The following is a 13,341-nucleotide window of genomic DNA, read 5'->3' as shown; positions in this document are numbered from 1 at the left end:
ATCGTGAATGTGAGGAAACAGTCTGTTTAAACAGCTTTTCTTCTGTTCTCACCAGGATTTTAATGAAGTGTAAATGATGGTATGTGGAAGATTCACATGGTCTGTTTAAATGGAAAGTACCTTGCTGGTCCGATTATAGGCTTCCAGATTTGCGCCATACTTTGAGAGATCAAATTGAATCCTGCAACACAAGGAAATACCTGTTGCAGTGATGCCATCCAAGTCTGCTATTAATGCTTCTTTCTCATACACATGCTCACGTCGTCTGCAATCAGCCATTCAAACCGCTTCATTAAGTTTGGTGTTGAACAAAAGGTGTCCTTAAGGATGTACTTAAAAGGTGTCTGGTGTATGACATCCATAATTTCACAGTGCTGTACAATCTTTCCTTGGTATAGAGTCAGCTCCAGTTGATCATATTTTGTGATGAAAGAATCACAAGAAGAATTTGCAACTTTAATTGGCACGGACCCATAAAATCCCACTACACTGGCCAATCCAACAGGACCAGATATGCTGATGGAGACATGATTTTGAAGATTTGATGAGGTTGACTGGAGTTTGTTTTGAGAATTTGGGACCATATACACCTTGAGCCATCTGAACATTTGCTCTGCTAAATCTAGTAACCTTTATCCTGGTGGCAGACTTCTAAACCACAAAACACCAAGTCTAGGAATCTGCCTCCGGGATAAGAAAAGAGGATTTATTTAGGTGAGACACCAAGACCCAGATTATGGAACCCAGACAAAGACCAGAACACTACATAAGCACCTAGAAGTGCTGATTTGACAAGTCTGACCACTGTTGCATATTCTGTGAAATCTTATGCAGGCACATCTGTCAGTAAATACTTGCTTTTGCATAGGGATTAAAAGACTGCTTACATACTGTAATATTTTAAGCATGATGACTTGTTATGTGGGCAACAATTGCATGGCAAGATTCCACAAACAGCAATTAGGTGAATGACCACACAAATGGTTGGTGCTGGATGTTGGGAAAGGTAGAAAGCTGGATAAGACAATAACTCCGTGCATTTTTATACCGCCTTCACACGTTAGGAAATGGCTTGTGGAGATGTGAGCACGTTTCTGGACCAGTCAAAGGTAGGCTTTAAGAAATGTCTACAAGGAGATACAGGGAGATTTGGGGTGAAAATTCCACAGGCTAGGGAGACTCTTTGTTAAACAGTCTGTAACGTCACTTGAACTTTGTGGGTCTTCAATCCAGCTGTTTGCCTGAAGTGGGCCTTGAACATAGCAGTCCTGCCTGAGACAAGAGGCTGTATCAGCTGAGGATAGAAACATACTCAGACTGATTTACTCGAGCAGACAATAGTTGATTGCAGGAGGAACGTGTCTTAACCTGTAAAAGCATCATTAAAATCTTAGACATGGACTTTTTTTGTATTTTGTAGAAATTGCAGTAGTTACAATTGGCTCGAGTGATATATTTTTCCTCTCCACTTTGTGCTATTAGACGAACTGTGTCAAATGTTGACTAAGTGTATTAAAAGTGTTTTATTGCAGACTGGGAGAATTAACCAGCTGCTCCCATGTTACTTTTAGCATTAAAAAAAAATCTTTTATAAGCTTCAGTAATGAACTCCTAAAGGTTATCCACTTTTTACAAAGGGAAGAGAAGTTACTTTCACAGGATCTATTAATGGCTGATTTCACTGTGAGTCGGAAGGTAGTTTGAAAAAAACAGTCATGAATGACTATAATTTAACTGCAACTTGTTGATTTATCAGCCATTCTAACATATATCACCTCTTACTCAATAAAACTCATGTTGCCTCAACTGGTCATCTGGCCGGGAGTGTTCAGGCTTTACTTACATCTGCAGCAGCAAATGAGACAGTAAATTTGAATTTGTTTCCTCTGCTCAGAAAGGAGGATGCAGATTAGGGTTCTGACCCTTTTCACTCGCTGTTGATTTTGGCGGTAAAGTGAATATGTTGACTTTCGAAGGTTTCGGGGTAAATTATTTCTGAATGAGATGAATAATTTCTTCACCCAGAGAGTGGTAAGCCAGGGAAATTCACTGTTACGGAAAGCGGTCAAATTCAAAAATTTCAAGAAGAACTTTGATATCGCAGTTGAGACTTCAGGGATCAAAGGATATGGGAGAGGAAACCAGCAACAGGCTATAGAGTTAGGTGATCAGACATGATCGTAATAAATAGTGGAGCAGACTCCAGGGCCAAACAGCCTATTGCTGCTCCTGCTTAGATTTTCTTTTTCTCACTTCTGGCCTAGGAACATCATTGATGAAGCAGCTGAGGATGGGTTGGGCCTGGGGCACTACTATTTTCAGTGTTTCTGTGACATCATGTGAAGACAAGGTTAGACTGTGTTTTCTCTATCCCCATTTGGCCATATATTATCTGGCTTTTCACAACTTTGCCACTATCTCCTTGTCCTTGTAGGGACCAGTAGGGACAGAGTTTGCAAATCCCAGAATCTCAGATCTGTTACAGTGAAGAAGATCACTTGACACATTGTACCTCCATTAATTCTATTACCTAGTGCCCTCTTGAATGCCTCACTTGAACCTGCCTCCATCACATTTTCTGCCTGTGTTGCTTGCAAGACAAAGCTCCTGGGTGGCAAGGTGGCACAGTGGCTAGCACTGCTGCCTCACAGCGCCAGAGACCCGGGTTCAATTCCCGCCTCAGGCGACTGACTGTGTGGAGTTTGCACATTCTCCGTGTCTGCGTGGGTTTCCTCCGGGTGCTCTGGTTTCCTCCGGGTGCTCTGGTTTCCTCCCACAGTCCAAAAATGTGCAGGTCAGGTTAATTGGTCATGCTAAATTTCCCGTAGTGTTAGGGGAAGGGGTAAATGTAGGGGAATGGGTCTGGGTGGGTTGTGCTTCGGTGGGTCAGTGTGAACTTGTTGGGCCGAAGGGCCTGTTTCCACTCTGTAAGTAATCTTTTCACTGTGCCTTGGTACACATGACAATAAGATCAATTCAATTCAGTGCTTTCCATACCCTAGGCTACTCGCTGGGTAAAAGCGTTTTTTTTTTCTCCCATCATCCTTGCTTTGTTTGCACTTCACTTTAAATCTATGCCATCTTGTTCTCTCTCCTCTTTGGTGGGACCAGCTTCTCCCCTCAGCTGCCTTTTCTCCAAAGAGACCACAGTTTCTTCAGTCTGTCCTCGTAACTGAAGTTTTTTCATTCCTGGAACCATTCTTATAAATCACTTCAGCACTCTCTCTACAGTGCATTCTTATTCTGTTATGATGTGGTGCCCACAACTGTCCACTGTACTCCAGCTGATGTCTAACATGTGTCTTCTACAAGTTCAACATCACTTCCTTGCTCTTGTATCTACACTCCATTAATAAAGCTGAGGGTACTGTATACTTTATTTACTGCTCTCTCCACTTGTTCTGCCACCTTCAGTGACCTGTGCACATATACACCCAGGTACCTCTGCTCCTGTGCCCCCTTTAGAATTATACCCCCTATTTTATATTGCCTTTCACTGTTCTACTGACCAAAATGCATCACGCCATATTTCTCTGCATTGAACCTTATTTGTCACCTCTCGGCCCACTCCACCAACTTGTCAATGTCTGTTTGGAGTTCTACAATGACCTGCTCACAGTTTACAATTCATCCAAGTTTAGTGCCATAGGCAAACTTTAAAATTGTCCCCTGCACACAAAGATCCAGATTTTTAATATATATCCGGAACAGCAATGGTCCCAATACTGAGGAGCTCCACTGCAAATGTTCCTCCAGCCTGCACAATATCCATTGATCTGCCTCTATTCCGTATCACTGATCCAATTTTGTTTCCATATTGCTACTGTTCCTGTAACTTTCCTTTTTAAGTGTTGTGTGATAGTGTATCAAAAGCCTTTTGGAAACCTATGAATGCTACATCAACAGCATTACCTTCATCGAGCCTTTCTGTTACCAGTTCAAAAAACTCCCGTAAGGTAGTTCAACATCATTTCCCCTTTCGGAAGAGTCAAGAGTTAATTTCTAATTAACCCACTATGTGAATGCTAGTGTAATCCCGAATAATTTGTTGAGGTTTCCCCACCACTGAAGTTAAACTCACTGGTCTACTAGCCTTGGATACACTTCGGTTCAACATTAGTTTGTCACCTGTATATTTTTACCATGCTTTTGTAGTCTGTCTAATCTCTCCTGAGAGGAGCTAATTCACCAGAGTGCGCACCGATCCTGGTCTCTCTACAACTCAGCAGCTACTCACTGTCTTATCTTTTTTGTTAGACATGGGGCAACACAGTGGCTCAGTGGTTAGCACTGCTGCCTCAGCGCCAGGGACCTGGGTTCGATTCCAGCCTCGGGTGACTATCTCTGTGGCGTTTGCACATTCTCCCCGTGACTGCGTGGGTTTTCTCCGGGTGCTCCAGTTTCCTCCCACGGTCCAAAGATGTACAGGTTAGGTAAATTGGCCAAGCTAAATTGCCCAGTGTTCAGGGATGTGTAGGTTAGGCGCATGAGGCAGGGATAAATGTAGAGTAATAGGAAATGGGTTTGGGTGGGATACTTTTTGGAGGGTTGGTATGGACTTGTTGGGCTGAAGGGCCTGTTTCCATACTGTAGGGATTCTATTCTATACATTCTATTTTCTAATCAATCTGTTCAGAGATGATATTACACATATCTGGCTAAGAGGAAGGGACATTACCACTGTGCCACAGGAGCCCCAGACCATTGTGTAATTGGGGTATCTTGGTTTCTGATTTACCAGTCATTGTTAAACACTAACAGTGCTTCATGTCTAAATCCTCACCACCTAGACCTCTGCAATTATAATTGGTAAAATTTATCATTTTTTGTTTCACACAGATACCTCACTCGATGGTCAGTTGGTTCGGTGAAGCCCATCTTGAAGAAAGGCCTCAAGTGGTGTAAAGTCCGCATGCCTGTGGGAGACCCAATACTGAAGAATAATGTTGTCTATGGGAAAAAGCCTAATTATATTAAACACTGATAGGGACTCTGGTGTGATCTGACTGACTGAATTTCCACAATGCATCTTTTTTTTTAAATAAACAAGTTATTTGCAGCATATAGAGTTTTCAAATAAGATTTATTAAAATATAGAAAGATGTCATTTGTTGACAGTAGTCTTTTATATAATTAATTGTGTAATTTGAAGTAAATCAATTAAAATCAGAGAAGTTAATAGGTATTGGCTCGTTGAGCTTTCTGATTGATGGGAGTATCATATCATGAATGGAAAGTCTATATTCCTCTCGCCTAGGCCCATGTAGATGGAACCGTACTGAGAAGTCTCAGGCACATGGAAGAAGATGAAGCCGAGCCACAAAAGATTTTGAAGAATGACCAGCTTGCTGCCCCTCTCGTACTGCAGACTCCAGAACACTGCAAACCCAAGCACAACAACATTGGTTAGCTTCCTGTCCACTCAGAGCGAAGCTTTCAAACTTTTTGCACAGGTGACAGTGCCCTGTCCTGAACCAAGCTATCATAACTCAAACAAAAACAGCACCATCATCAGAATAGAGCAACAATCAAAAATACAGCAATTCGGTCATGGCGTGCAACCACTGGATCCGGTGGGGCTATGTAAATGCACAATCTTCAGATAATATTGCACTGTGCAACAGGTTTCACTCATGCATTTCTCCTCCTGTAATAAAATACTTTAAGCTGCTTTACTGAAAGGGATTCAGACATGGGAAGATGCAAAGCATTTTGTTCAGATGTGTTTGAAAGGTTTACATACCTATGTGAAGATGCATGAATGTGGTAGATCAGGTTAATTATAGGTACATACCAAATGGGAATATGATGTAATGATTATGAAGACCTGGATCAAAAAGGGCAAGACCCAGTACACCATGGGCCAGCACGGTGCCTCAGTGGTTAGCACTGCTGCCTCACAGTGCCAGGGACCCGAGTTCAATTCCAGCCTTGGGCAAGTGTCTTTGTGGAGTTTGCACATTCTCCCCATGTCTGCGTGGGTTTCCTCCCACAGTCGAAAGATTAGCCATGGGAAATGCAGGGTCACAAGGAATGCTGTTTGGACAGTCGATGTGGACTTAATGGCTGAACGGCCTGCTTCCATGCTGTACAGATTTTATTTTATTTTTAATGTAAATATGCCTAATGCAAGATGTTCAGAAAATGCAGGGAAAGAAAGAGCAGATGACAGGTGGATGTGGTCATAAAGAAGAATATTAGTGCTAGAGAGAGACCAAGGGCTGAATCCACTTGGTTATAGTTAAGAAACAATGGATATTTTCCTGTAGGCAAATGTGTTTGGAATGATCTTCCCTGGAGAGCGCTGGCTCATTGAATATATTCTGAGTTAGACAAATGCTTGATCTGCCAGCGAGTCAAGAATTGTGAGGCTGTCAGAAAAATGGTGTTAAAGCGACATATAGATCAACCAGGATCATATTGCATGGTTTAATAGGCATCAGGATCCAAATGGCCTACTCTTACTCCTATTTTTCTGATCTTATGAAGAGGTATTGCTTCAGCTAGTTCTGGGAAATGATGTGGGTCTATTATATGGAATCTTTTGATCATTGTATCATAAGGTGGAAGTTTGTTATGGAACTAGACCAGGAGGAATCTAAATTTAAAGATTCTTAATTGAAGGAGGAGCAAAGGGTGAGTGTAGAGATTTAAAAAGAAAGAGCAGAAAGTCATTTTTATAAACGACCTGGATGAGGGCGTAGAAGGATGGGTTAGTAAATTTGCAGACGTCACTAAGGTCGGTGGAGTAGTGACGAAAGATGTTGTAGGTTACAGAGAGACATAGATAAGGTGCAGAGCTGGGCTGAGAGTGGCAAATGGAGTTTAATGCGGACAAGTGTGAGGTGTTTCACTTTGAATGGAGTAACCGGAATGCAAAGTACTGGGCTAATGGTAAGATTCTCGGTAGTGTAGATGAGCAGAGAGATCTCTGTGTCCATATACACAGAACCTTGAAAGTTGCCACCCAGATTGACAGGGTTGTTAAGAAGGCATACAGTGTTTTAGCTTTTATTAATAGAGGGATTGAGTTCCGGAACCATGAGGTTATGCTGCAGCTGTACAAAGCTCTGGTGCGGCTGCACTTGGAGTATTGTGTACAGTTCTGGTCACCGCATTATAAGAAGGATGTGGAAGCTTTGGAAAGGGTGCAGAGGAGATTTACTAGGATGTTGCCTGGTATGGAGGGAAGGTCTTACGAGGAAAGGCTGAGGGACTTGAGGCTGCTTTTGTTGGAGAGAAGAAGGTTGAAAAGTGACTTAATAGAGACATATAAGATAATCAGCAGGTTAGATAGGGTGGATAGGGAGAGCCTTTTTCCAAGTATGGTGATGGTGAGTACGAGGGGGCATAGCTTTAAATTGAGGGGTGATGGATGTAGGACAGATGTCAGAGGTAGTTTCTTTACTCGGAGAGTAGTAAGGGTATGGAATGCTTTGCCAACTTTAAGTACATTTAAGTCATCATTGGACAAGCGTATGGATGTACATGGAATAGTGTAGGTTAGATGGGCTTCAGATTGGTATGACAGGTCGGCGCAACATCAAGGGCCAAAGGGCCTGTACTGCGCTGTAATGTTCTATGTTCTAAGTCAGAATGAGGACTTAAATAGAATGGGAACCAAGAGTTGCTGCAGAGATTTAAAAAAACACAAGCAGAGAGTCAGAGCAGAGATTTAATAAGAGCAGGAACACAGTCAGAGAATGTTTGAGGATGGAGTGCCAAGCAAGTAGGCAGATATGCCCTAAATGATGTCAAGCTTCTTGAGTGTTGTTGGAGTTGCACCCATCTCGGCAAATGTGAACTTACCCTCTCCTGCTAAGGTCTAGTCAGGGACTCAAACCTTAGGCTTGAGACAGGATTTTTCTGGAACATGCTGATATATCACTTTAGTTTTCTTCATGCTGATTTTAAGACAGGAGCCATAAACACTAGAGATCAAGCCCATTGTATATTATCCAACACCAGAGTGGCAGCATATTCACAATAACTGGCGAACAGGAAATGATGAAGTATGTCTTTGGAGTCTTGCTATTTGCCTGGAGTTGAATCAGATTGATCAGCTTCCTGTCCATAGGAGATCTGATTTCAAATTCAGGATCACCATCACGGAAAGCATCGGCAAAGACAGTAGAGTAAAACATGCTGAAGAGTTTGATATTCACATGCAGTCATTTTTAATTTCATTAATAACTAGGAATGGATCTGAAGACTCCCCATTATCTAGGACACGTGGGCATCCTGTTACCAAACTGATTGTCAAACCATTGGAATTAATTTCTTCATTATCTTCCAAAATCCATCAAAGCTGTTTATCTCAAAGACCTTAGTCAGATCAACATCGTATACAGGATCTGTCCTTGGTAATGCAGCTGAGATTAAATATAGGCCATGCAGAAAAAGCGATCATAAATAAATAACAGAAACAAAGGCAGAGTATCCAAAGAAACTGACAGTTACTATAATGGGGTTTCAAGAGTTTTTTTAAAACATGTATATAAATGGTAAAGCGATAGCAAAAGATAAAATGGGACTGATTAAGGATCCAAGGGGGATTTAGGCTTGGAAGCATGTGCCATAGCTAAGAATCAAGTGAATTCATTTGATCATTCTATACAGAAGAACAAAGAGCCACCTAATTCATTTTGAAAAAGAATATAAGTGAAGCCTAAAAATTGCCAAAAAGGACCTATTAGGCTGGCTCTCCTTAAAGTCACCAGGAGTAGCTGGGTGCACCTCAGGATATGAAGGACAGTAAAAGTAGACATGGTAGAGGTTCTGGCCAATAATTAGCTTAGATATACAGAGGGTGATGGAAAGGACTGGACAATGGCTAATGTTACACTCTTGTTCAGAATAGTGTACAAGGTTAAGCCAGCAAATTGCAGCTGAGTTTGTTTGACCTTGCTGATGGGAAAAGCTTTAAGAAATTATAATTTGAGACAACATTATCAGTCATTAGCATAAATGTGACTTAATGAAGGTTAAGTGGTATGGACAGATTGTGAATGAAAAATCGTGTGTTTAGCTAACTGACTTGACAAAGTAACAGAAAAACTTGAGGGTCATGTCATGGATGTTCTGGTTATCGACTTGCAAAGGCATTTGACAGAGCACCACACAGCAAGCTTGCAACAAAGAAAATGTGGAATATAAGGATAGAGGGGGGACGGTAGATATGAAGTTGGCTGAATAACTGGAAAAAAAGGAGTGGTAAACAGTAATTTCTTGGATGGCAGGAAGTTATATAGTGGGGGTCCCCCAGGGTTGGTGCGAGGATCACAGCTTTTCTTGATCTATTTGAATTACCTTGACTTTGGTTTCAAAATGATGATGTAAGACTTGGAAATATTGTCAATTTCAAAGGGACACAGGCAGTGGAATGGGCAGATATGATAGCTTAAATTTAACACAGAAGTATGACCTTATTCATTTTGGTAGAAAAAAAGAGCAAAGATGATAATAAATACCTAACATTTAATTAATAATACATATAGCATAAGTGGTACAATTCTGAAGGTGATACAGAAACACAGGTACCTTGGAGTATACTTTGGAGTGGCAGGGAAAGTTAAATAAAAAGAGCCATTGAAGATTCTGAGATGTACACACATAGCATACAGTCCAAAAGCAAGCATATTTTGATGTACCACTACAGCACTGTCTTAGGCAGTGGTGAAGGATATTTGGCCCAGCAGTGAAAGATAGTGCCTGAAGAGTGGCGACTTCGATGTTGGGTGGGTCCAGGTTAGATGCAGCCGAGGCAGTCGATGAGGGATGGGGGCACAGGCGTTGATGATGAGGAGCTGGATCAGGACTCATGGACTCTTTAAGCTATATCTTTTTTTTCTTATTCTTAAAACTATTCAAAATGGTGCTGGATTGTGGTGACAATGGAAAAGCTTTTCACTGTATTTTACTATTTTTCTTCCTGTAAAACACATGTGACTTCAACTTTGGACTAACACTGGAGATAGCTGCAGGAAGAAGCTTAAATGTACTCAGATGTAAGTAACCTCTTCAGGGTTTTATTGCAACACTTCAGGTCTGGGACTAACACTAACACTTCACTCAAAGGTAATGGAGTTCACTGTATATCCTTTCCTTCTCAAGAGTACTTCTCAGGATTGCTCCACTCAAAGTCAAAAGTGAAACAAAAAAAATCAGCTGTGGGTGTTTCCCTTCAACTTAAAAATAACTCCAACAAACCTTCAGACCTGTTTACCATGCTGGGTCACAAAGCAATCCAAATAAACAAAAGTCAATTGATACAGTATAAAACCCATTCACTGTAAAGCCAGGCTTTAAGAACCTTTCAAAGGAATTAATTATTAACTTCAGACAAATAGAAAACCCACTGGTTACTGGCTCAAGAATCAGAAAGTCTAACTCACAACAAATAATCTCATAGTTTACATCACAATTGTTTGAGAGATTGATGGCGACAAATTAAATCAGGGATTGGATAAGCACCTAAGGAGAATGGTTTTGCAATGCTACAGGAAAATGGCAGGAGAGTGAGTTGCTTTGCAGACGTCAACAGGAACATTTTGGTCATTTCGCCTCCTGCTCTGCTGCAACCATTTCATGATTCTACAAAGAATGATGTTAGGAGTAATCTTAACATTGGTGTCACACCTGAAGTGGAGAGATATAAGAGGGTGGATCACAAAGATTTTTAAGAACAAAATGGTTGAGAAGTTCAGATATAATGGATAATGGGTAAGTGGTGGTCAGTACGTGATACAGGTATCCCCCGCTTTACGCCAGTTCGCTTTTATGAAAGACCTGCAATAGTTCCTGTTTTCGCAAATCCAAACAGGATTTTCGCTTTTGCGAAAAATGGAAAACATTTTCCCATATAAATCATGCATCTTCGCTTTACTCCATTTTCGACATACGAAAGGTTTTCTGGGACACTCGACGTTTGGATAGCGGGAGGTACCTGTCTATGATTTATTGCATACTTAAGTCACTTCTTAAATGGTCATCAGATTTCAGGTTAGGCAAAAGAGGACATTGGGCCGCTGGAAAATGACACTGGAGAGATAGTAGTGGGGAACAAAGAAATAGCTGAGGAACTGAATGAATAATTGTGTCAGTCTTCACGGTGAAAGACATGAATAATATCCCCAAAATTCAAGAGAGTGAAGGGGCAGAGCTGATTATGGTGGCCATCACCAAGGAGAAGGCGGTATAAAAACTGAATGGCCTGAAGGTGGATTAATCACCTGGACCAAATGGACTACACCTCAGAGTTCTAAGGAAGATAGCTGAAGAGATAGCAGAGACACTCATTGTGATCCTTCAGGAACTGCTAGAATCAGGGAGGGTCCCAGAGGACTAAAAATTTGCTAACCTGACACCTTTGTTTAAAAAGGGAGTAAGGCAAAAGACAGAAAATTATAGACCAATTAGCCTAACCTCAGTCTGGGTAAGAATCCTGGAATCCATTGTGAAGGATGACATTTCTGAATACTTGCAAGTATATGGTAAAATAGGGCAAAGTCAGCATGGTTTCAGCAAGGGGAGCTCATGCCTGACAAATCTGCTATAATTCTTTGAGAAATTAGGTCCCCTTTTGGAATATTGTGTGCAATTCTGATTTCCCTCCTATCGGAAGGATGTTGTGAAACTTGAAAGGGTTCAGTAAAGATTTACAAGGATGTTGTTAAGGTTGGAGAATTTGAGCTATAGGGAGAGGTTGCATTGGCTGGGGCTATTTTCCCTGGAGCGTCAGAGGCTGAGGAGTGACCTTATAGAGGTTTATAAAATTGTGAGGGGCATGGATAGAATAAATAAACAAGGTCTTTTCTCTGGGCTGGGAGGAGTCCAGAACTCGAGGGCATAGGTTTAGGGTGAGAGGGGAAAAATTTAAAAGGGATCTAAGGGGCATTGTTTTCACACAGAAGATGGTGTGTGGATGGAATGAGCTGCCAGAGGAAGTGGTGGAGGCTGGTACAATTACAACATGGAAAAGGCATTTGGATGGGTATATGAATAGGAAGGGTTTAGAGGGATATGGGCCAAGTGCTGACAAATGGGATAGATTAGGTGAGGATATCTGGTCGGCATGGACAAGTTGGACTGAAAGGTCTGTTTCCGTGCTGTACATCTCTATGACCCTAAGTCAGAAGCAGGTTAGACCAAGGAGAGCCAATGGATGTTATCTACCCGGACTTCACAAAGGCCTTTGACAAGGTGCCACACAGGAGGCTACTGAATAAGACAAGTGACAGAGACAAGTAAGAGCGTGGATAGAAGTGTGGCTGTCTGGCAGAAAGGAGAGAGTGGGGATGAAAGGGTCCTTCTCAGGGTGACAGCCAGTGACAAGTGGTGTTCCGTAAGGCTCAGTGTTGGGACCACAACTTTTCACTTCATACATTAATGATCTAAATGAAGGAACTGAGGGCTTTCTGGCTAAATTTGCAGATGATACAAAGATAGGTAGAAGGACAGGTAGCATTGAGGAGGCAGGGAGGTTGCAGAAGGATTTGGACAGGTTAGGAGAGAGTAGGCAAAGAAGTTGTAGTTGGAGTACAATTTGAGAAAGTGTGAGGTCATGCACTTTGATAGGAAGAAGAGAGAGAAAGGGACTATTTTCTAAACAGGGAAAAAATTCACAAGTCTAGAATGTGAAGAGACTTGGGAATTCTAGTCCAGGATTCTCTCAAAGTAAACCTGCAGGTTGTGTCAGTAGTTAGGAAGGCAAGTGCAATGATGGCATTTACTTTGATAGGACTTCATATTTGAGGCTCTATAAGGCTCTGGTCAGAACACATTTGGGGTATTGTGCACAGTTTTGGACCCTATATCTCAGGAATGACGTAGACAAGAATGCCCCATGAATGAAAAGCTTACCATATGAGGAATGTTTGAGGACTCTGGGTTTATACTCAATGGAGTTCAGAAGGATTGGGGAGGGTTGGGAATCTAATTGAAATTTCCACAATAGTGAATGGCCTGGACAGTATAGATGTTGGGAAGTTGTTTCCATTGATAGGAGAGACTAGGACCTGAGGGCACAGCCTTAGAGTAAAGGGAAGACGTTTTAGAACGGAGATAAGGAGAAACGTCTTCAGTCAGCGAGATGAGAATCTATGGAATTCACTGCCATAGAAGGCTGTGGAGGCCAGGTCATACAGTCATAGAGTCATAGAGATATAAAGCATGGAAACAGACCCTTCGGTCCAACCTGTCCACGTCGACCAGATATCCCAACCCAATCTAGTCCCACCTGCCAGCACCCGGCCCATATCCCTCTAAACCCTTCCTATTCATATATCCATCCAAATGCCTCTTAAATGTTGCAATTGTACCAGCCTCCATCACTTCCTCTGG

At 41.8% G+C, this 13,341-nt stretch overlaps 2 protein-coding genes across 4 annotated transcripts in view; one reads left to right on the top strand and one right to left on the bottom strand.

The window, feature by feature from the left end:
* mrps18a (mitochondrial ribosomal protein S18A) overlaps positions 1-5,062 on the top strand; it is an 89,912-nt gene extending 84,850 nt beyond the window's left edge. For both annotated transcript variants that reach the window (XM_043687260.1, XM_043687258.1), the window contains one exon: positions 4,840-5,062. In XM_043687260.1, the coding sequence (XP_043543195.1) occupies positions 4,840-4,871 (32 nt within the window). In that variant the 3' untranslated portion in view covers positions 4,872-5,062. The remainder of the gene's footprint in view (positions 1-4,839) is intronic.
* A 22-nt stretch (positions 5,063-5,084) lies between these two features.
* Positions 5,085-13,341, bottom strand: part of rsph9 (radial spoke head component 9) — a 79,276-nt gene continuing 71,019 nt past the window's right edge. For both annotated transcript variants that reach the window (XM_043687257.1, XM_043687256.1), the window contains one exon: positions 5,085-5,379. In XM_043687257.1, coding sequence (XP_043543192.1) covers positions 5,219-5,379 — 161 coding nt within the window. In that variant the 3' untranslated portion in view covers positions 5,085-5,218. The remainder of the gene's footprint in view (positions 5,380-13,341) is intronic.

This window comes from Chiloscyllium plagiosum, chromosome 3, assembly GCF_004010195.1.
Source record: "Chiloscyllium plagiosum isolate BGI_BamShark_2017 chromosome 3, ASM401019v2, whole genome shotgun sequence".
Taxonomy (NCBI): domain Eukaryota; kingdom Metazoa; phylum Chordata; class Chondrichthyes; order Orectolobiformes; family Hemiscylliidae; genus Chiloscyllium; species Chiloscyllium plagiosum.
This window is presented reverse-complemented; position numbering and strand designations above follow the sequence as displayed.